This window comes from Notolepis coatsorum (genome assembly GCF_963971535.1).
Source record: "Notolepis coatsorum genome assembly, chromosome: 10".
Taxonomy (NCBI): domain Eukaryota; kingdom Metazoa; phylum Chordata; class Actinopteri; order Aulopiformes; family Paralepididae; genus Notolepis; species Notolepis coatsorum.
In genome coordinates, this window is record NC_140174.1 from 56,424,393 (window position 1) to 56,446,190 (window position 21,798).

Here is a 21,798-nt window from a genome sequence, read left to right on the forward strand (position 1 = left end):
GATTTTGATTATTTGAAATATGGCCTGTGTAGACTAAACTATGCACAGAATTATGTCAGTCTACAAGGTCCGGATTCTACATGGTCCGGCAATGTAGACCTTGTAGACTCCACTACAGACCAATTATCAGTGAATGTTCATGCATTTTTAAGAAGGGCAACTTCCACAAAAAAACAAAGAACTCACCAAAACATCTCAGTAGCACCTTATCTAAATTTTATTTCCTATTTTGTTTATTCATCCCAGTATCTTTCTTTCTTATGTGTGGAATTCTACAAGGCATGTAGGTGTATATGTATTTGAGGATGATATCCTTCAAACAGGCAATAGTGATGATATAATTTGGGCAGTGCTGAGCTGGGTTACTTTCCTCCAGTGTATTTGTCCCCCGGCCCCACCCAATGGCCCCTATTATATGCGCGCGCGCACACACACACACACACACACACACACACACACACACACACACACACACATTTACATTTAGTCAAGTCAAGAGTTTTATTTGTCACGGCATACGAGTATACAATGAAATGCGGGTGGTCTTGCCCGCAACGATGTGCAATACAGTGGGTAGTGGGTACAACATATAATAGAATCCAATACAAAAAAAAAATTGTGCAATAACAGGTAACAGGTAACATGGTGTGACATCAAAATCGGTATCTGTACATAGTTATTTACAGAGCATATAGGACATGCTAGGTAGCTTTGGTAGTGCAATACACTGTTACTGTTGCTAATACTGATTTAGTGGCCTTTCCTTTTGGCAATAAGTGTGAGTGTGTGCGCATGAGTGTGTGCCCGCTCATGTTGAAGTGGCTGCTAGTGTGTGAGCGTGCACAGCGTGCGTGTCGTGTGTGTGCTCATGTGTGCTTATGTGTGGATAGTTCAGTGTTCTGTGGTACTCAATGTTCATTGTTCAGGACTCTGATGGCCTGGGGGAAGAAGCTAAGCCTAAGCCTCTCTGTCCTAGTAGCTGGGGTTCGCAGGCGTCTGCCTGACCTCAGCAGCTGAAACGGGCTGTTATTGGGGTGGTGGGGGTCTTTCATTATTCTGCAGGCTCTGGATTTGCACCTCTTGTTGTATAGAACCTGCAGGGGAGGTAGTGCAATACCCGTGGTACGCTCGGCTGAGCGCACCACTCTCTGTAGGGCCTTCTTGTCCTGTGCCGTGCTGTTTCCATACCAGGCAGTGATGTTTCCGGTCAGGATGCTCTCTACAGCTCCTGAGTAGAAGGACTGGAGTATCTTCCCCGATACTCTGAACTTCCTTAACTGTCTCAGGTGGTAGAGGCGCTGTTTCACCTTCTTTACTACTGTGTCTATGTGTGTTGACCATGTCAGGTCCTCTGAGATGTGGACCCCCAGGTACTTAAAGCTGCTCACCCTGTCCACGGTAGCCCCGTTTATCATCAGTGGTGTGTGCGTCTCCTGCTGTCCTCTCCTATAATCCACGATCAGCTCCTTGGTTTTACCAATGTTCAGGAGCAGGCTGTTGTCCTGGCACCAGCGTTCCAGTACCTCAACCTCCTCCCGGTAGGCCTTCTCGTCGTTGTCCGAGATCAGCCCCACCACCACCGTGTCGTCTGCGAACTTCACTATGGAGTTGGAGCTGAACTTGGCCACACAATCGTGTGTGTAGAGTGAGTACAGCAGGGGGCTCAGAACACAGCCCTGGGGGGACCCGATGCTCAGGGTGATGGTGTTGGAGGTCTGACCCCCCACCCTGACCGCCTGGGGTCTTTCGCTCAAAGTCCAGTACCCAGGCGCTCAGGGCGGAGCTCAGACCTAGCTCGATCAGCTTGTCCACCAGTCTGGTGGGGACTATGGTGTTGAACGCTGAGCTGTAGTCAATGAACAACAGTCTCACATAGCCCCCCTTCTGACGGTCAAGGTGCGAGAGGGTGCTGTGCAGTACCTGGGAGACCGCGTCGTCGGTGGACCTGTTTGTCCTGTATGCAAATTGCATAGGGTCCATATCACTGGGGAGGGAGGCACAAATGTGGTCCTTGACCAGCCTCTCGAAACATTTCATGACCACAGAGGTGAGTGCCACCGGTCTGTAGTCATTTGGACATGTTGGGGAGGGTTTCTTCGGTACAGGGATGATGGTAGACATCTTGAAGCAGGCAGGGACCACTGACTCCGCCAGGGATTGATTAAATATGGCGGTGAACACTGGGGCCAGCTGGTTGGCACAGGACTTGAGTATGCGTCCTGTTATGCCATCTGGGCCAGCAGCCTTCCTGGTGTTCACCTGCATAAATGCTCTTCTCACACTGTGTTCCGACAACGAGAGAGCGTCCCCGCCCCCCCGCGGTTGCCCCCCCCCCCCCTCCACAACAGCCGGTGCGCCAGTGACGTCACTAGCCGGAGAGCCAGCAGCGCCACTGTCTACACCAAACCGAGCGTAGAAAGTGTTGAGCTTGTCCGCGAGGGAGGCGTCGTCGCTCCCCATTGAGGGGGCGCTGACTTTATAGTCAGTTATTGTCTTCAGTCCCTGCCATAATCCTCTTGTCATTTTGTGCCATTTGTGTCTCCAGTTTGTCAGCATATGTCCTCTTAGCAAGTTTAACAGCCTTGCGTAGAGTATAGACTGAAGCCTTATAGTAATTTAGCTGACGCTTTTATCCAAAGCGACTTACAAGTTCTGTACGACAAGACAGCAAGAAGGGTACAACTCTATCAGCTGAGTAACAATGTTTATCAAAGTGTTGCGTGTTACAGTGTAGGTTAGTTTATTAGGAAAAGTGCATGACAGTAAGGTTAGTCACGGTTAGATTTTTTTATTTTTTTTTTATATATAATCATTTCAGATAATGGTTGAAGAAGTGAGTCTTTAGTCGACGGCGAAAGATTGGACGGGATTCGGCTGTCCTAACTGGGATGGGTAGTTCTCACACACACACACACACACGCACACACACACACACACACACAAATCGATTTTTTTTTTTTTTAACTTCGCTTTTTTTTTAATGTTTGAAGATTGTGCCATCGAACAAAGCTTCGAAGCTTCGAAGTATTTAAGACAGCCCTAGTAACAATGCATCGATCCTAAGGGGAAAATTTAACTGCATCGATTTGAAAATGTTAGAATCGATTATCGAAATTTTTATGTGTACACAGTGTTATGTTATTCTCCGTTGTCCGTTACAGCCAACACAACGACATACGCTACTGCATCAACGTTATGATTAACAAAGCAAGGCATTCGTTTTGTTGCATTAACGTTATATTACTATTGCTATCGATAAATCTAGGTGTTCTAAAATCTATTGCTATTGGTAAGACTAGAATAAGTTACATTAACTTAACTTAACTTAACTTCTCGGGAAAGTCTCGCATACCGCAATGGCGGACTTTCCGGAAGTAAAAAGGCAAATGAAAGTTTCAGATTGGTCATTTCCTTTATTTCCCTTGAAACCAGTCACGTCACTCTACTGTGATTGGACCGTTGACTTGAGTGCAATGTGGGACGCGTGAATACTTTCCCTAAGGCAGCGGTTCTCAACAGGGGTGCCGCAGAGAGCTGCCAGGGGTGCCTTGAGATAAAAAAAAAAAAAAAAAAGATTAAATCTTTTTTATTCTTTTTAGATTACAGAAAATTATCACTAAAGTGCTATCTGTTGCAGCTGCACTGTTTTCCATGAAAATACAATATTTGGATAAGTTTGACTATTTCTCAAAATCTGAAAATCGTTATTTAATAAAACACAGAAAAGGATCACCAAGTTACTCTGGATAGAAAAAACCTTTACAGACAACATTGAGACAAAGCTTCCTGACACATCTCCAACCAAACTCTTGGAAGAACTAATTGAAATCTCATCTGATACCACCTGGAGAGCTAGTTTCAGAGTGTGGTGCTGAGTACCAAGTATCTCATTATGCAGCAGTTAAGGTGTTGATACCATTTCAGCACTACATATCTGTGTGAAGCTGGCTTTTCATCCATGACAGCTCTGAAAACAAAATATAGGGCCAAGTTGAGCCTTGAGGATGACATGCGTGTTGCCTTGTCAAAGATCTCCCCACGTATTGACCGTATTATTAGCCAGCATCAGCAGACCTCGCATTGAGCTAGAAATTTCCACTGAGTGAACGAGTGCTTATTTTCTGTATTTTTTTTTTTTTTTTTTTTTGAGAAATGGTAACTTGGTGATCCTTTTCTGTATTTAAAAAAATACATGATTTTCTGTTTTTGCGAAATGGTCAAACTGATCCAAATATGCTATTATGGAGAACAGTGCAGCTGCAACAGATAGCACTTTAGTGATAATTTTCTGTAATTTTATTTAAAGAAATATGCTCTTTGATTTACTACTACAAGCAGTGTAATGTCAACAGTAGACCTGAAACACCTGTTAATAATGCATTATATAGCCTGCATATACACACGTGTTTCCCGGTTTCTTAAATAAACATTATTTTGAAAGCAAGCACTTTTGTCATCATTGTAGCAAAAAAGACAGGACCAGAAAAGTCTTTATCGTATGTAGGGGTACCCTGGAATATTTTATTGAACACAGGGGTGCCTTGGCCAGTGACGTTTCTGGTCATGTGACATGTGCGCCAATCGTGTGACGGCAAGTTCTGCCACCGGTTAAGCTTAGGCACTCTTTCGAAGTTGGTTAAGGTTAGAGTTTGTCTTAGAGCAGGGCGATAGAACACCAGCCCTGATTCCAAACTCTAACCTTAACCAACTTCGAAAGAGTCGCCTAAGCTTAACCAGTGATAAACTAGGCGTTAGGTAGTTTGCAGGCTGTTAGACCCGGAAATAGGCGCAGAACTTGCCGTCACACGATTGGCGCACATGTCGCATGACCAGAAACGTCAGTGGCCAATCAGATCGCGCAAACCGAACGCGGAAGTACAAACCCCTTAGGGAAAGTATTCACGCATGTGGGACTTGTAGTTTTTGAACAGCGGAGAGAAAAAAGCACACGACTGACGTTGTAATCTTCACTCGCACACTGTGCGATTAATTGATTTTTCCGGTTCGCACACACACATTTCTAGCGGCAAATGAGTAATATGGTCGCACTGTAGAGCCCTGCATGGTGTTACATTCTACCTATTGTTTATCAGTTGTGGAATGGAATTTGTCAATCTGTTTTCGAATGAGAGTCCTGCGACCCAGTTGATGTTTTCTCAGGATGTGGCTTGTTTTGCAACATGCGGTGTCATAGGGTCCAAAACAAATCTGTTTTCTGATTATAATGGTTTAGTTATGCATCGAGCCTGATGATAACGGTTTAGTTCTGCATAGAGCCTGAAGCATCCAGAGACCTGTACGGCATGTGATTTCATTCTTAATCAGTCACAACTTAGAATTTTGGAATAAAAGAATAAATAAATAATGAATACAAATGTTGCTTTCCATATTGACTGTATTTAAAGAGGCATTTCACAGATTTTAACCTGTAACCTGCCACGAGGACGTGATAATTGGACGTAAAACGCATGCACCTCGAGAATTCTGCCGCATCGCACCCCTCCCCAGAGAAACTCCGCCAGATGGCGTTACCCAGAGGAGAGCAGACCTCTAGCGAATTTCAGACACTATTTCCTCAACTATTTTCTTTTTTTTAAACTTTATTTTTTAGCGTTTATCGCTTTTCTGGTCAAGCATGACCGACAGTTGTAGGGTGAAACGGGAGAGAGAGCAGGGGGAGACATTCGGCAAATGACGGCGAGTCCGGGAATCGAACTCGGAGTCAACCAGATCCGTGACGCAGCACGGAGTCCCGCGACGCAGCGCGGTAACATGGTGTGCTACTGGAGCACCCCCCTCAACTATTTTCAATTGTAGTAGAGCCCCCAACTCAAGGGAAGTTGAAGAAATAGTTGAGGAAAAATAGTGTCTGCAGTTCACTAAAGGTCTGCTCTCCTCCCAAGTGAGGTAATCCGGAGGAGTTTCTCTGGGAGGTGAATCTGCAGCGTAGCTTTCGAGACGCAGAACACATTGGTTAGTTTTAGGTCAGATTATCACATGTCCTCCTCACAACAGAAGACATTGGTTCAACAACAGTACGATACCATTTGAGGTTGAAAATCAGCCAAGTGGCCTTTTAATTAAATGTCTCTTTTCCTCACAGACCAACAGTAAGGCCTTCACAGCGAAGACGTCATGCGTGCGCCGGCGCTACAGCGAGTTCGCCTGGCTCAGGAAGAGGCTGCAGAAGAACACTGGCTTGGTGTACGTCTTTATTATCCTGCCCTTCATGAAACCTTGGAAACCCACAACGCAAAGTCGGTCATTTTTGTGAGACTTCCGCGAAACCCGTCAGGAGAAATGACTTGAATACAGACACTACACGAAGTAGTGGGGAATAAACAGGATTCCCAAAATAGGCTAATTCAACCCAAAACAGACCATATTAACAACATTCTAAATGAACAGAATATTTCCTGTTGCAGTGTTTGCTAATATCAATGGTTATAATGAAGCCGTTCCCTTGCAAAGAAATTCCCCAGAAAACGTCTATAAAGAAAATAATAATAAAAACATTTAAAATTAAAAAGAAAATGAGGAATTGCTGGCTGCCTGATAAAGGGTTCTAACTTAACACTTTTAGTGCCAACGACGAGATATCTCGTTGTTCGCCGCCATGCGTTGAGTGCCAACGACGAGAAATCTCGTTATTTAATCGTTATTGCTTTTATTAGCGATATCCATACATTTTTCATCAATCCAGCCTCACGTTATTATTGGGACTGGCTCTGACCTCGAAAATGGAAAATACCGCCCCCTATCGTCTCCCGGATGGTAATGCACCCATTGGATTGGACTCGATGGAAATGCATGGGGGGGGGAAAAAACCCGGATTCCACATTTTACTTCTCACGCATGTAACCTGAGACGATTGCATTCATTGTGGACCCTCAGAGCAGCGTGGAATATGTGTCTCTAGGTTGGATCGTTGGATCAATAAACGCGATCGATATTTGGAATGGCGATCAGGAATTGGAATAATCTTTTTGCAGAACATCTGATGTGAGGTAAGGAATCTATTTTACCAGTCTTGGGGTAATCGGATGTTTTTTTCACATATTCCACAACGTGTCCCCTATGTGTGTATATGACGTTAGCGCTGACCAGGTCATAGATAATCGATTTTTCAGCCCGCTTCTCTAGCGTGCATAAGTACATATACTATCGATAATCTAGCGTTTATTTGAAAACGATTCATAAATCAGCCGGAAAATGACAACGTGTTGTGTGTATTCCAGTAAATGGCTATTTCCGTGGAATCTTATTTTTTTTTCTAGACATTTCCAAAAACGTCCGTTTTTCAAAACTGTATAAATCGGAAATGTACTGATGAAAAAACAATCCGTTTCGTACATGTTGACTGCAAGCAAGTCATTGATAAGCGATGGCCGTATTAGACACATAGCCATAATATAGAATATAGAAATAGCTCCGCGAAAATCATGAAATATCGGAAAATCAGTCCCAAAGGCTGGCATTCAAGCGATAAATTGTGCGCCCCCCTGCTGGCACTCATGTATTAAAACCCATTGCAAAGTGGTCTCCATGTATGTTTGTTTTTGTTAAGTTCAAACAGTATATACAGTGGCTTCCCTCCCTCCCTTTTATTTTTAGAAGAAATTTCCCGTCATAAGTCTTTTATCTTCCTATTTAGGAGAAATTATCCGTCATAAGTCTTTCAACTTGTCTGTCTTTACAGGCCAGTCGCAGACCTTCCCGGCAGGTCTTTCTTCTCCTTCAGCAACGAGGACTTCTTGGAGAGTAGAAGGACAGGCCTACAGCTCTTCCTGGACAAGTCAGTTGCTTTTCATGAACCATTTTCAATGTCTTAATGTGCAGTGATCTTGACAGTTGTCAAGATCAAGAGTTCTTTTGCTCGTTGCCATGGCACTTAATGATAATACATTCATGAACATTCCTTGAGTGTGTCCTTGATTTTTATATCCTTGAAGTAGACTTTGCATGCCTGCCTAATTGCGCATGTATGTGTCAACCTGATTGTCAATTGAGCACATAGGGACACAAACAGGCTGGAAAAGCTGGTCAGGAAGGCCAGTAACGTGGTAGGGGTATGTTAAAAACACTGGTAGAGGTGGAGCTGGACTCTCTAGCCGTGGTGGCGGAGAGGAGGAGCCTGGCTAAGCTCCACGCCATCATGGCCAATCCCTCCCACCCACTACACACGGACTTGGCTGATAGAAGGAGCATGTTCCGTGTTAGACTAAGACTCCCAAGATGTAACACTGAACGGTACAGGAAGTCCTTCATTCCGACAGCCATTCGACTCTATAATGCATCACTGAGCACAGGGGGACAGTACAGCCTGGCGAAATCTTCCTGGAAACTTTACAATTTTTACACTTCTCACAATCTTCCTGGACACTTTTAACACTTATTACTGTACATTTTACTGTATATTTCTGGCTGTATAGTTTATATTTAAGATTTAGAATGTGACATGTGTATGCCAGAATGTATATCCCGGACCGTATTTTATTCTTATTATTTTATATTGTTATTCTTATTTTAGTCCTATTGACTACCTAAATGTTTATCGTTGTTCAATGTGAGTGATCTGTAGTGCTGAATTTCCCTCAGGATTAATACAGGATTTCTATTCTATTCTAACTGAAACAGTGAAAGTGAAAGGTATCAGAATATCTTAATTTATTTTCAATGTTCATGACATTTACCCATTTGATAAATATGTGAACATAATTAAATCATTTGTGTGTGTGTGTGTGTGTGTGTTTGCCTACAGAGTGTTGCACACAACGGTGTGTCTGTCAGACAGCCAGCTCCACCTCTTTCTGCAGACACAGCTGCCGGTTGGTCACATCCTGGACTGCGTGCAGGGCCACACCCCCTACACTGTGACGGACGCCATCCTCACCTATGCCTCATCCAACCAGGGCTGGGCACAGGCTCAGGAGGAGGACCCGACCCAGGAGCCCAGCAGCCTGACCCAAGTCCCTTACGAGTCCATGGAGAGGTGAGAGCTGTAGTCTGACGTCACTTCAGTTTCCCGCACGGTCCACCCGTATAGGGATTTATCATTACGAAAATGGATTATCGACTATTGTAACAATTCTGCCTCATGAACATTGGCAAGCTTTCCATTTTTGCACAAAATGAGTTCCCTTCTATCACTAACATTATCGTTTAAGCATTTTTGGTTGAAATAAAGGTAGTTATATGTTTTTTTATTTAAAAAAAGAACTACACTTACCAGTAGGGATGGGTACCGAATTCGGTACTTTTAAAAGGTACTTACCGAAACACGTCGGTACTACGGAGTATCGATTAATGTGAGATACCGTAAAATGTTACACTTTTTTTTTGGATGGGTACCGAATTCGGTACTTTTAAAAAGGTACTTACCCAAACACGTCGGTACTACGGAGTATCGATTAATGTGAGATACCGTAAAATGTTACACTTTTTTTAACCTTATTTCTTTTCATGTCAACGTTCACACGCACAATATAAGCTTACCTAGGATTTGACTTGATTCAACAACAAAGCAGTCGGGGCAATGGTAAGCCGAAAACGGTCGAAAGTGTAGTTATTTGAAGTTTGGATTTTTTTTCACGACTGAGGTAGGTAGATTACATTTTTAGAGACTAAAGTACCGAAAAAATACCGTTGTGTACCGGTATCGATTCACAGGTACCGGTACCGTATCGGTTCAAATGTGAACGGTACCCATCCCTACTTACCAGTAGAACGCCTGTCATTCAGCGCTATCGCCGTCAGCAGTGCCAGAGAGAAGCGTAGTTTCTCAGTGAGCGAAAACATAAACGTTGTTATTTTGCTACCTTTACGATTAATTGCGAATCTTTTCATGTTGAGCTATATATTGTGGATGAATACACACAGAAAGGTACACCATGCCAATGTTCATGCTTTATTTGTTTTAAACAAGACGATTTAGAAATGGGTCCATTGGATATAGATGGCGATTTTTCAAGAGGGGTGGACCGCGCAGGAAACAGCAATGACGTAACCACTACACCTCCCTATAGAGACAGGGATTGTATATCAGGGATGTGTCCAGAACTAATCCAGAACAAGAGTTTCATAAACTACATTGAAAATCTTAGTCTTTTTAAGACCTTCAGATGTGGACGTTTTTGCTGGACTGTTAAAAATATGTTTTGCTGAAGAGATAGAAAAGTTAGTCCTTTGTTTCACTGTTATAAGTAAAAATCTGATTACCCTACAAAACGCAAGTGTACCGTTTTCAACAAACAATGGTAATGAATAATAATAATTTGGTTGTAGCAACTACAGAATAGATTGTAAATATTGATATGAGTGTTTTCACGTTATGGATTGAATTCTTATCATGTTAATGTTGGAACCGTCATTGCCATCTCTGCCAATAAATGTGTCCAGTAAATGTAAGATATTTTCCTTCTCATCCACAGCCCGGCTCCTCATCTACCTATTATGCAAAACAAAGAGGCCAACCCTGCCCTCATCACATCCCACGACCCTGATCACCCTCAGTCCACGGTGGAGGTTCAGGACATTGACACAGTGGAGTTACAGTTCAGTAACGACGAGACTCCTTCCCTAAAGGTCCTCCAGAAGAACAACCATCTAGAGGCCCTCTTGGAAAGACACAGCCCAGGGGGGGCAACCTTCTTCTTGGGGGACATCCACGACGAAACGGGTCCCGAGAGGTCCAGCCCCGAGGAGGACATCCAGCCCAGGACCTATCGAATACAGACACCGGTAGATGTGCACTCTCCCATGGGGACTGGTTTCCAGGACGACCGTGAGATGGGGCTGGAGGGGGTGATCGAGGATGACGGCACTGTAAGAGAGGAGAGCTGTATAACATTAGATCAAGCAAAAGAGATGATAGATCCCAGTGCTCTGAGCATTCCTTACCATGGCACCAGAGAGGAGGAGGACCGTCAGGGGGATAGCCTGAGATTAGAGGTTCTAGAATGCCATGTCCTCTCTCAAGAGCCAGTTCTAGAACATGTCATCTCCCAGGAGCATGTTACAGAATGTGACGACAGCGCTGAGGAACAGGTTTTGGAACATGTTATTTCCAAGGAGGTTCTCGAACATGTTAGCTCAGAGGCAGTTCCAGAACATTATGTCATTTCTGAGGAGGTTCCAGATCAAGCCATCTCTGAGGACCAGATTCTAGAACATGTCAGCAGTCATGAAGAAGAGCTTTTAGATTATGTCGGGTCTGTGGAGACGGTTGTAGAACAGATCCACTCTGAGGAACAGGCTACAAAACATGGCAGCTCTGAGGAGAAGGTTCTAGAACAGGTTCACTCTGAAGAGCAGGCTCCAGAACATCATGTCAGCACTGATGGGGTTCTAGAACATGTCAGCCCTGAGGAAAAGGTCACAGAACAAGGAAGTTGTGCAGAGCAAGTTCTAGACTATGTCCCATCTGAAGAACATATTCTTGAACATGTCAGCTTTGAAGACCAGATTGTAGAATGGGTCAGCAGTCATGAGGAACAGCTTTTCGAGGAGGAGGTTCCAGAACATGTCCACTCTGAGGAGGAGGCTCCAGACCAACATGTCAGCTCTGATGATGTTCTAGAACATATATACAAGAACAATGTTCTAGAACATGCCCACTCTGTTGCACAGGCTCAAGAACATCTCTGCTCTGAACACAATGTCAGTACTGATGATAAAGTTTTGGAACATGTCAGTTCAGAAAAGGTTCTAGAAGGTTCTTTCCTCTGTAACGAGGAACAGGTTCCCAAAAATGTCAGCCTCCCAGAGGAAGGGGTTCTGGAGGTCGGCTGCAATGAGGAAAGTCGGAGCTCAGGTGGCGAGATGGACGAGAGTGACAACCAGGAACACCTGAACGAGACGGAACTCAACTTGGAGATCAGCGAAGAGGAAAAGCGCACAGTGGAATGTGGTGGGGATGGCACCATCCAAGAACAGCAGACCCCACTGGACCAAGACTGCAGTGATCAGGAGGTAGACGAGACTAGTGACAAGGAAGACGGCCATTTATCAGATAAGTGTCTGAACAAGGACAGTGATGGTGAAGAGGAGGAAGTGATCCAGGAGACTAACGGATACATTGAGATCGCTGGCGAGGTCTCAGAAAATCAGAACACAGACATTTTAGAAGTACAAGCGAGCAAACGGCCCACGGAGACAGACCGCAGTTCTGAGGCAAACGATGCCCAAGAGGAGGAGAACGCCGCCTACATGACCAACAACGGCAGCCTAGATAAAGTTCTGGACTCCTCCGGGTCAGTGGGTAGTGGAGATTTGACGAAGAGCAGTGAATCGGACATCCAGGACAGCAAATAGGTGGAGGGACCGGCTGATGGCCACCTCTAGGAGCGAGTCACTCTGTCCTCGCTGTCCACCAAGGCCTCATCAGAGAAGGGCTGTGAGCGAGAGAGAGGCCCACGAGTTTACAGCTGAAATCAACCGGACGGACTGCCATGTAAACAGTACTCTAGTTAGGGATTGCTGCACGCTCACCGAGCCCGAACAATGGATAGTGGCGAGGTTGCTTGCCAAAGACGCACACAGGCACACACATACATACCGGTATGCACACACACACTCGCATGCTCTACATTGTTGGTGTCCCTCTGTTTTTCCTACCTCTTTATTTCAGTCGAGCTCACATTAACCGGCTTCACTGCTCTGGCCGGTGGTGATGGTCTTCTACTGACCAGCAGAGGGTGCTCACGTTCACAAACGGAAGCACGAGGCCTGCAGACCGACACCTTCACTATGCAGTGTTGCATTCTCCATAGTGAGGGAGCTAGTTTAAGTTTCTGTTTTTAAATGTGCTATTCCAGTTGTGTGTTTGGAAATATGTACTAATATGTAATATTTACTATTACTAACTTGGGGTTTGCATATTATATACCGGTACAATGATGTCTGGTCACCAATGAGTCTTTTATCAGTTGGGTTAAATGAGGACAATGGGCTCTTTTTTTGTTAATGTTTATTTCATGTTGTCTCCGATTTAGCTGTTAACATTCAGGGCACACAATTGTCTTTAAAGTGTTAATTCACTTTTGTTTGTTTTTATACACAATTTATTACTTCAATGCTTCATAATAATAATAATTCATTACATTTATGTAGCGCTTTTCTAGACACTCGAAGCACTCCCCACAATGTAGGGTGGAAATAGCCTCCTTCACCACCACTGGGTAGCACCCAACCTTTGGCTACACAGGCTCAATCGCTGTCATACACTGGCACCAGGCACACATCACACTACACAATGGCTGAACGGCTCAGGAGACGGGGATTGATATCCGCCAATTAAGGGGAAGGGATGATTAGATGGCCTTGATGTCAGAGACCGGATTGGGAATTTGGCCAGGATTTTGCTTCAGATCAACCCATATGGTTTTATTCATTGAAAGCATATCCTTAAAAGTAGAAGAATATAAACAAAAACAAAGTGAACCGACACTTTAAATGGACAGAAATTCTCTCAACTTCAATCCGTAGCCTGAATGTCAACTCTGCTTGCATGTGAAAACCTCATCTCAAATCTTTAGTAATTTTATATAAATTGATTATTTACTTGGACTAAAATGCAAGCGTAAATTTTAATAAATTCCTCCATTAAAGGTTTTTTGCAGAGGTGCAAGGTTTATGTGCAGCAATGTTTGCTTTTATAGTTTTATAAGTATACTTTATATTTAGTATACACACTAACTCAGTCTACAGGCAAATGGATTTGATCAATTCGCAAGTACTGTAACTTGTCCTTTGAAATCAACAAGCAGGTTTAAATGTGAAAGTCCAGTTTTCCCATACAGATGTGGAGCTGGACAAATTCCTTGCTTGTTATTTTGTGTGCGACATATTGATGCTGCTTGTTTTCCATTAGTACTTATACTACTTAATGCACTGCTTGTAAAAAGGGACCCTGCCCATTTGAAATGGAGCCTTTACATATTTCCTTTTTGTTTAGGGTGTCTGGCCTAGATGGTAGGTTTCATTTAGCCTTAACGTCGTCTACAACGCTGTCGTTACGGTCGTTACTGCAGGCTTTTCTTTTCTGCATTTTATATTTACGGTAGTCATTATTGGATAACAAAATGAGTTGTTTTTAAAAAGAAAAGATATATTCAAGGAAGAAGGCACCATTTTGCTATACAAGACCTGCTGTATTTTTGACAAGGATGTACAAGGGCAACAATATCAACACGTCTATCGACAGTCTGTTAAATTGAAAATGTTATGTTATGTCAAATAAAATGTTTTCCACAACCTCATTTAGCTGCCGTCTGTATTTTCGGTGCATACTGTATAATTCAGAGAGGTCTGTAGCCAATTACCAAAATGTTTATGCATTTGAAGGAAAGTGGAGCATTCTTGCCATCTAGTGGTTAAAAATGAAACTTGAGATGGATGACCAGATACTCAAATTCAATTGATAAACTTAATCAACAGCAGTAAATTATTATTGTACTAGTGTTGTTTTAGCAATATGTTATATGGAATTTGAAATGTTTTCCTCGTATACGTCATCTGTGCTGTTTATTTTGATATATGTGAGCAATTAAGCCGTGCCTTTGCAGTAACTGCACAGAGGAAATAACTTACAGTAACATGTTATTTTGAAAGATTACACATTTCAGCCAATAGTTGGAATTCATCTAAAGCAACACAGAATGATAAATCCACTCTATGCATTATGCCTGCATATTAAAAAAATCTATAAATCAATTATGCAAAGAAAAATACTATTGCATCAGATTTTCTTCATATTGTTCAATCTTGAAAAATGTGTCCGCTATTATTATTAAAAAAAAAAAAAAAAAGAGAATCGGGCTGCTGTCGGTCTCCAAGTTGTGGACGGATGTGTTCACCGCAGGAGCTGTGTGTAAGAGAAAAAAATAACACATTATCAGGGAAATGGATGCATAAATAATGCAGTATTCATCGGAAGCAGCGCCCAACTGTATTAGAGAATCATTTTCTTAAATAGGACAACTGACGCCCGTAATCATGCTTTTGTCGCACCCCTTGGATTCCAGATTGCCTTTAACGCAGTACTTCCTTCAGCCAGCAGATGCCATATAACGGCAGGTCAACGACATGAGTATACCTCTCAGTGGCAATCTGGATGAGCACCAGGGGGACTGTTTTCTGTGTATTAGGCCACAGTAATGGTCCATAATGGAGATGATAAGAGTTGTTCCAGTACCTGTTGGAGCTCAGAGGATGTAGGCCGGGTGGAGGAAGTCTTTGGGGACGATGCCCACAGTGCCGTTCAGCTCCCCGACCCACCAGCCATGGATGTTGTACTCCTGTAAACAGTCGATTTAAAGTACTGAGCAAGTGAACAAGCATGAACAAGCAAACGTACTGAATAAATACAAGAATAAACAAGTAAACGTACTGAATAAATACAAGCATGAACAAGTAAATGTACTGAATAAATACAAGAATGAACAAGTAAACGTACTGAATAAATACAAGCATGAACAAGTAAATGTACTGAATAAATACAAGAATGAACAAGTAAATGTACTGAATAAATACAAGAATGAACAAGTAAATGTACTGAATAAATACAAGAATGAACAAGTAAATGTACTGAATATATAAAAAAGAATTAACACGTAAACATACTGAATAAATACAAGAATGAACAAGTAAACGTACTGAATAAATACAAGCATGAACAAGTAAACATACTGAATAAATACAAGAATGAACAAGTAAATGTACTGAATAAATACAAGAATGAACAAGTAAATGTACTGAATATATAAAAAATAATTAACACGTAAACATACTGAATAAATACAAGAACAAGTTGGAAGTACTGGAACTCTTGACAAAACAAATCTGTATAAAATATTTTAGATCGTTTTCTGAATAATTTATTTGTAGCAATTATTATTCCAGTTTTAGGAGCATGGGTTCACTGCATGCCATTATATGGACCTACAGTGTCAATATGGTACATTTTCAGGATTGGTTCCAGTATTTGTTACCATTAAAAAAAAATAGATGTATTCCTTATATCATTCATGAACTAATGGTACAGTCATCTACAATATTATAAATTCATACTGATATTTCAATATGAAAGAACACAATATCCACATTGCTGAAATACGGGAATCTTTAATTCAGTTTTAAAATACACATAATATGAGAGAAAGTGAGATTGAGAAGAGTCTGGTTGATAGGGAGATTGGTAATCACTGGGAAATATAGAATAATATAGATTCTAAACTACACTAAATTATATTGAATCACAATTGCGAAAATAATGCAATATATTTTGTCCATATTGTTTAATAATACCCCTATTTGATAATGGTTTCAAAACAGGAGCAGGTTTAAATGTGAACGTTTTCCCATACAGATGTGGAGCTGGAATTTGACTTGCTTGTTTTTTTGTGCGTGACATGTTGATGATGCTTGTTTTCCATTAGTACCTAATGTACTGCTTGTAAAAAGGGACCCTACGTTTTATTGAACCATTTAAGATGGAGCCTTTACATATTTCCTTTGTTTTTTATATGGGTGGATGGACTGGCCTATAGATGGTAGGTTTCATTAGCCTTAACGTCGTCTACAACACAGTCGTTACTGCAGGTTCTGCAGACTGATGGCAAGTGCTTTTACTTTCCTTTCTGCATTTTATATTTACAATAGTTACAAAATGAGTTGTTTTAACAGAAAATGCAATTTCTTTTGAAAAAATTGATACTTTCAAAGAAACAGAAGTTTTGATGGATTTGACCTATTGTTTCGCAGTGGGGGTATTTTAACAGCAGGGCAGCACAGCTACTTGGTGAATGTAGGTGAAGCTAATAAAACAGGAGTGCTGATCTGCAAACAGTTTACCTCTTATATTTCTGTGGTAATAGTTGACCAGTGATTCTAGATGTGAATTATACATTATATATGATTATAAGTATTTTAGGGAAGGCCTGTTTTAGTTTAAGGCAATCTCTTTAGTGACCGTATACCGTTATATGACTATAATAGCTACGATACCATATGACCATGATCAACTATGGATTATTGTTTCTTTCAGGAAGGCTAAGCCCACCCAAGTTTCCCCCCACCCCACCCCCACACATAATTTGCACAATGTTTTAAGCTCATGTCTTCATGCATACATGCCCTGAATTGTAAGTAAATTTGAAATACATTAAATGGTGCCATCACACGGTCCTAATGTCCAGGGTAGGAATAAAGGATCAATAATACTTAATTTCTCAGAAGGACAGAAGTTCAGCTGCTGATGTTCCTGTAAGCTGGTTAAAGAGAACCCAGGCAAGCAGTGTGTACGCTTTTCTATAGTGCAAAAAACATTCTATTTTTAAATAATAAAAGGGACCCCATTTTAACTATCATCCCACGGAAGGGAACACCTGCACAGGTTAAGATTTGAGCTGCTTTTAAAAAAAATCGAATAAAACACCCTTTAAACCTCCTCAAATCAAGGTCATTTTGCTCGCTGACGTTCAGCCAGGGCCACAGATATTCAAATGTCCCTCCTGCTCCTGCTTGTTCCAAGTGCCCCATGAATTTCCCTGTGATTGACTTGCATCACCCGCCACCACATGGGATCATTTGATCACGACGGTCGGGACTTTTAACTACTAGATCAATATTTGGCAGGGGACCAGGGGGGGACCAGGGGGGACGTTACGGCAACGGGCAGACGAGCTCAAGCACCTGCTCACAGTTCATTTCCTCCTCACTGATGGAACAGGGAGCCCGGCCACTCGTCTCCGCCCTGGTCCACGGCAGACTGAGAATGGGTGTGCGAACGGTTCATCTCTGGACTGGGAGAGGAAAAGATAAAGTGTATACACACACGTGTACATGACGGACACACATACACATTGTCTCCCTCTCTCTTTCTCTCACACACACGAGCGAGCATGTACATGATGGACACACATACACATGGTCTCTCTCTTTCTCACACACACACACACACACAATGGCCACACACACACACACACACAAGCGAGCATGTAACATGCACACATAGGCCTACATTGTCTCCCTCTCTTTCTCACACACACACACGAGCGAGCATGTACATGCACGGACACACATACACATCGTCTCTCTCTCTTTCTCACACACACACGGTTCTTGTCAGAACATACTCGTAAACTCTTACAGAATAGCCACATGAATTATCACATACATTTTCAATGTGTATTCTTTATTAAGAAAAAAATGTTTACACCTCACGTGTGATTTACAAGAAGATTCCCAACGTTAATATGCTAATGTGATTTAATGTGTAATTGACATCATTCGTTATGCTCACTATCACATATCACATGTAGTCACGCGTCGCTTGCAGGGAGGGTATCCCGATTGTACGTGATAATAAAATAAGGCAGATTTCCACCTTTGTGTGATACCAGGAAAATTACATGAAATCGTGCAAATGCAAAATCTTTCAACCATTTAAATCACGTGGGAAGAGTAAATTTTTTTTTTTTTTAACACCAGAAATGTACCCTATAGGTAACGTGAAATTCGGGTGGCCTCTCATTAAAGATGCAATCTGCAAGCGTAAACGAAAACGGGTCACTCCACCACTCCACCAAACCATAGGATTAGAGAGACGCAAACAACTCGTACTGTGTACGCCCACACCCACACACACCACCTTGTAGTGATAAATGGCATATCCTCTCTGGTCCATCGTCTTATCCAGACCTCTGACACCCATGTCCAGCTGGAGCGATGAGAGGTAGAACTGCTGTTAATGAGAGGTGACTGGACAGGTGCGATCGATGGGCAGATTAGGGAAGGATGCAGCCAGGAGACCCAAGTGTTCTTAGGGCAGGTATAGTTATGCCATTATAAGCAGATCATACATCCAGGCGGGTGGTGCAGAGTACTGTGAGTGTTGGGGAAACTACTCTAAAACTGTAGTTTATCAAACTACTGGCTACTTCACAATGAAAAATAACTACGGGCTACTTCACAATGAAAAATAACTACGGGCTACTTCACAATGAAAAATAACTACAGGCTACTTCACAATGAAAAATAACTAAATCTCAACTACTTTATAAAATAAAAATAAAATACTTGTACATCTGAACTACATGGAGGGTAATGATTACAATCCGAGTCTAGAATATCATATAGACACTGAGTAAAGTGTGGGTATGTTTGATTTATGGACCAGGGCAGGCGAAAGCGCACTCTGGCATACCTATGGTGTTCTATTGGTTGGACTCTTATATTATATTATTACTTGTATTATGCACATCGTTGCGGGCGAGACCCCCCACATTTCACTGTATACCTGTATGCCGTGACAAATGAAACTCTTGTATCTTGTATCTTTTTGATGAGGTGACAGAGAGCAGCTGTAGAGGTGGAGTCAGGAAAATGCAAAATTTCTAGGATAATATAATTTGCAATTAACTACTGGTAGGTAACTACTGAAAATTATACGGTGATTTGAATATAGTGAAAATATCGCCAGACTAGTGCAAAATGTAGTTAAACTAGTAATTGAACTACATGCAACACTGAACACATTGAACACCGAGTACTGTACATTATCATATTTGCCTTCAAGGTTTGAAATCCTGATACATTTGGACTGTAGGTATAAGTCTGGAAATCTTACTGCTGCTTTGGCAGGTAGCCAATCTGTGGTCAATTAGTCTTTTCTATTCTAAAAATAAAATAATATAAAAGTACTTTGGCCACTAAGGAGGCCTTGCACAGAATGTTTGTGTAGTTCTCTTTCTTCCAACATGGCTGCCAGTAACCACTGGTAATTTATGTTTAGTGGTAGAGTAGGAAAAACACTGAAAAAGCACAATATTACTGTTCTACTGTGACTCCAGTAATAAGACACCAAATGATTATGTTTTTGTTGATATATTTCTCATATATCAACCACATAGCAACCATTGTTTTGCACATAGTGACCATTGTCTCTTCCATTGGCATGTGCAAAACAATGGTTGCTATGTTACAGGCAGCCATGCTGGAAGAAAGAGAACTACACAAACATTCCGTGCAAGGGCTCTATTGACACACCAACTGCTGTGGCTGGTCAATTTACCAAGTCGGCTTGATGCCCCCGTTACTATCCTCCACTTCAAATCACCACAGAGAATTCTCGGCACCTGTAATGTATACTTTACCTCACAATGCAAGGTGGGTGGAGGTACGGCGCTCTATATAATTTGCATTGTGAACTCCGCTGTACTGGGAAGGGGGGGGGGGGGGGGGGCATGTTTTGCGGAAAGCTGGCTTCAGTATTCAAACTAGACAAAATGAGAACAGAAGCAGGAGGAGAGAGAGAGAGAGAGAGAGAGAGAGAGAGAGAGAGAGAGAGAGAGAGAGAGAGAGAGAGAGAGAGAGAGAGAGAGAGAGATAGACAGACAGCAGGGGGGGCATGGCGGTGAGGGAGTGGAACAGTTTGGTTCTCCCTTGGGGGCGTCGCGGCACTATTCCTCCCGACCACAGTGACACAAAGTTTTATTTATCTCCCCTCCCCATCTGTGCAGCCCGTCTCAAATTCTCTCCGAGAAAGGTCTTTGGGATTATCAGCACCGCCGTTCTAATATAACTGCTACATCACAGAGTGGGCCGCCAATGGCGGTGGAAGTCTGTCAGGCGTGCCGAGTTCCATCTTCCTCGCGCTTGAGGAGCGGGTTCACCCAGAGTACACCTGCTGTAATAGGGACATTCAAACAAGAGCCGCCGAGAGTAAATGTGCTCTAATGACGAGGAGCCGCGAGTCTCCATCTCCTTCCCCCTTCTGTTCTCCCCGTTTCCTTTCTCATTCAGGGTACAATTGGTGTGTTGCTTTATATCTTCGGTGCCACACAAACTCTCCGCTGACAATACCAGCGACGCACTCCAGGTTCACGGAGAGGCGACGTGACTGACGGGACAGTGGGGTCTCGGAGCTCATTTCGAACCGGGAGCTTCTGTTCTATGAATAGGGAAACACAGAAGGAGATGAAACAACCGGCATGTTGTTGCTCTCGGGGGGGGGGGGGGGTTTAGAAAACCCAAGTGTGCCCTCAGTGGCTGGGGGGTCTGGTACATGTCCAGGAGTAATCTCATTAACTATCGCGCACCAGGATGTAGACCAAGTGCCTGCGTTGTGTAATTTGTGGGACGCAACACATACGTGTGTGTGTGTGACAGTCAGAGACTGTGTCTGGCTCGGCCTGATTGCATCAAATCACATCTCAGGCTGTGATAGGTATGGGGGGGGTGGGGGGTAGTAGTAGATGGGGGGCAGAGGGTGTGGGGGGGGTGGAGTTGGAACAGCGCCGTGTCGTGGCGGCACGTTGACTCGTTGACCTCCCCATGACTCCTCCGCTGCGAGAGAGAGAGGGGCTGCGAGTGAGCGCGGGGCGGGGCTGGCACCACCGAGAGCGGGTTGCCATGACAACACCTGCAGTGTACCGGCGCAATCGTTTATTTACCACTCAGGGGGCTGGCTAATGGTGGCATTCTGATGGGGCCCCATCGCTCATGTTTCCCGACCGGAGAACCGACTGGCAGCCAACAGAGCCTGAAGAGGGAGAAGGTTGGCGAGGGAGGGTTGGCCCGGGAGCACGCGGTGTGAACGACAAGGACCGGGACAGGTGTGGGGTGGGAGCCCTCCATGCATCCTGATGAGGGAGGGGTAATAGCTGTTCTCTCACTCCCTCTCTCTTCCTTATTCTCCATCTCTTCAGTGTTCCCGTCTTACCTAAAAAGGGTTTCCAGTGATTCTGAGGGGTTTGTTTATTTTTTTCCCCTTGTGTGTTTTTCTCAGAGACTCCAAAG

General features: G+C 43.1%; 2 protein-coding genes across 3 annotated transcripts in view; one reads left to right on the plus strand and one right to left on the minus strand.

Moving 5' to 3' along the window:
- Window positions 1-14,258, plus strand: part of snx11 (sorting nexin 11) — a 73,786-nt gene extending 59,528 nt beyond the window's left edge. For both annotated transcript variants that reach the window (XM_084322876.1, XM_084322877.1), the window contains exons 4-7: window positions 6,104-6,204; window positions 7,700-7,795; window positions 8,762-8,992; window positions 10,431-14,258. In XM_084322876.1, coding sequence (XP_084179002.1) covers window positions 6,104-6,204; window positions 7,700-7,795; window positions 8,762-8,992; window positions 10,431-12,312 — 2,310 coding nt within the window. In that variant the 3' untranslated portion in view covers window positions 12,313-14,258. The remainder of the gene's footprint in view (window positions 1-6,103; window positions 6,205-7,699; window positions 7,796-8,761; window positions 8,993-10,430) is intronic.
- A 540-nt stretch (window positions 14,259-14,798) lies between these two features.
- Window positions 14,799-21,798, minus strand: part of skap1 (src kinase associated phosphoprotein 1) — a 59,738-nt gene continuing 52,738 nt past the window's right edge. The window contains exons 11-14 of the mRNA XM_084323046.1: window positions 20,847-20,950; window positions 18,629-18,718; window positions 15,194-15,296; window positions 14,799-14,863 (exon numbers count right to left, since the gene is read on the minus strand). Coding sequence (XP_084179172.1) covers window positions 15,204-15,296; window positions 18,629-18,718; window positions 20,847-20,950 — 287 coding nt within the window. The 3' untranslated portion in view covers window positions 14,799-14,863; window positions 15,194-15,203. The remainder of the gene's footprint in view (window positions 14,864-15,193; window positions 15,297-18,628; window positions 18,719-20,846; window positions 20,951-21,798) is intronic.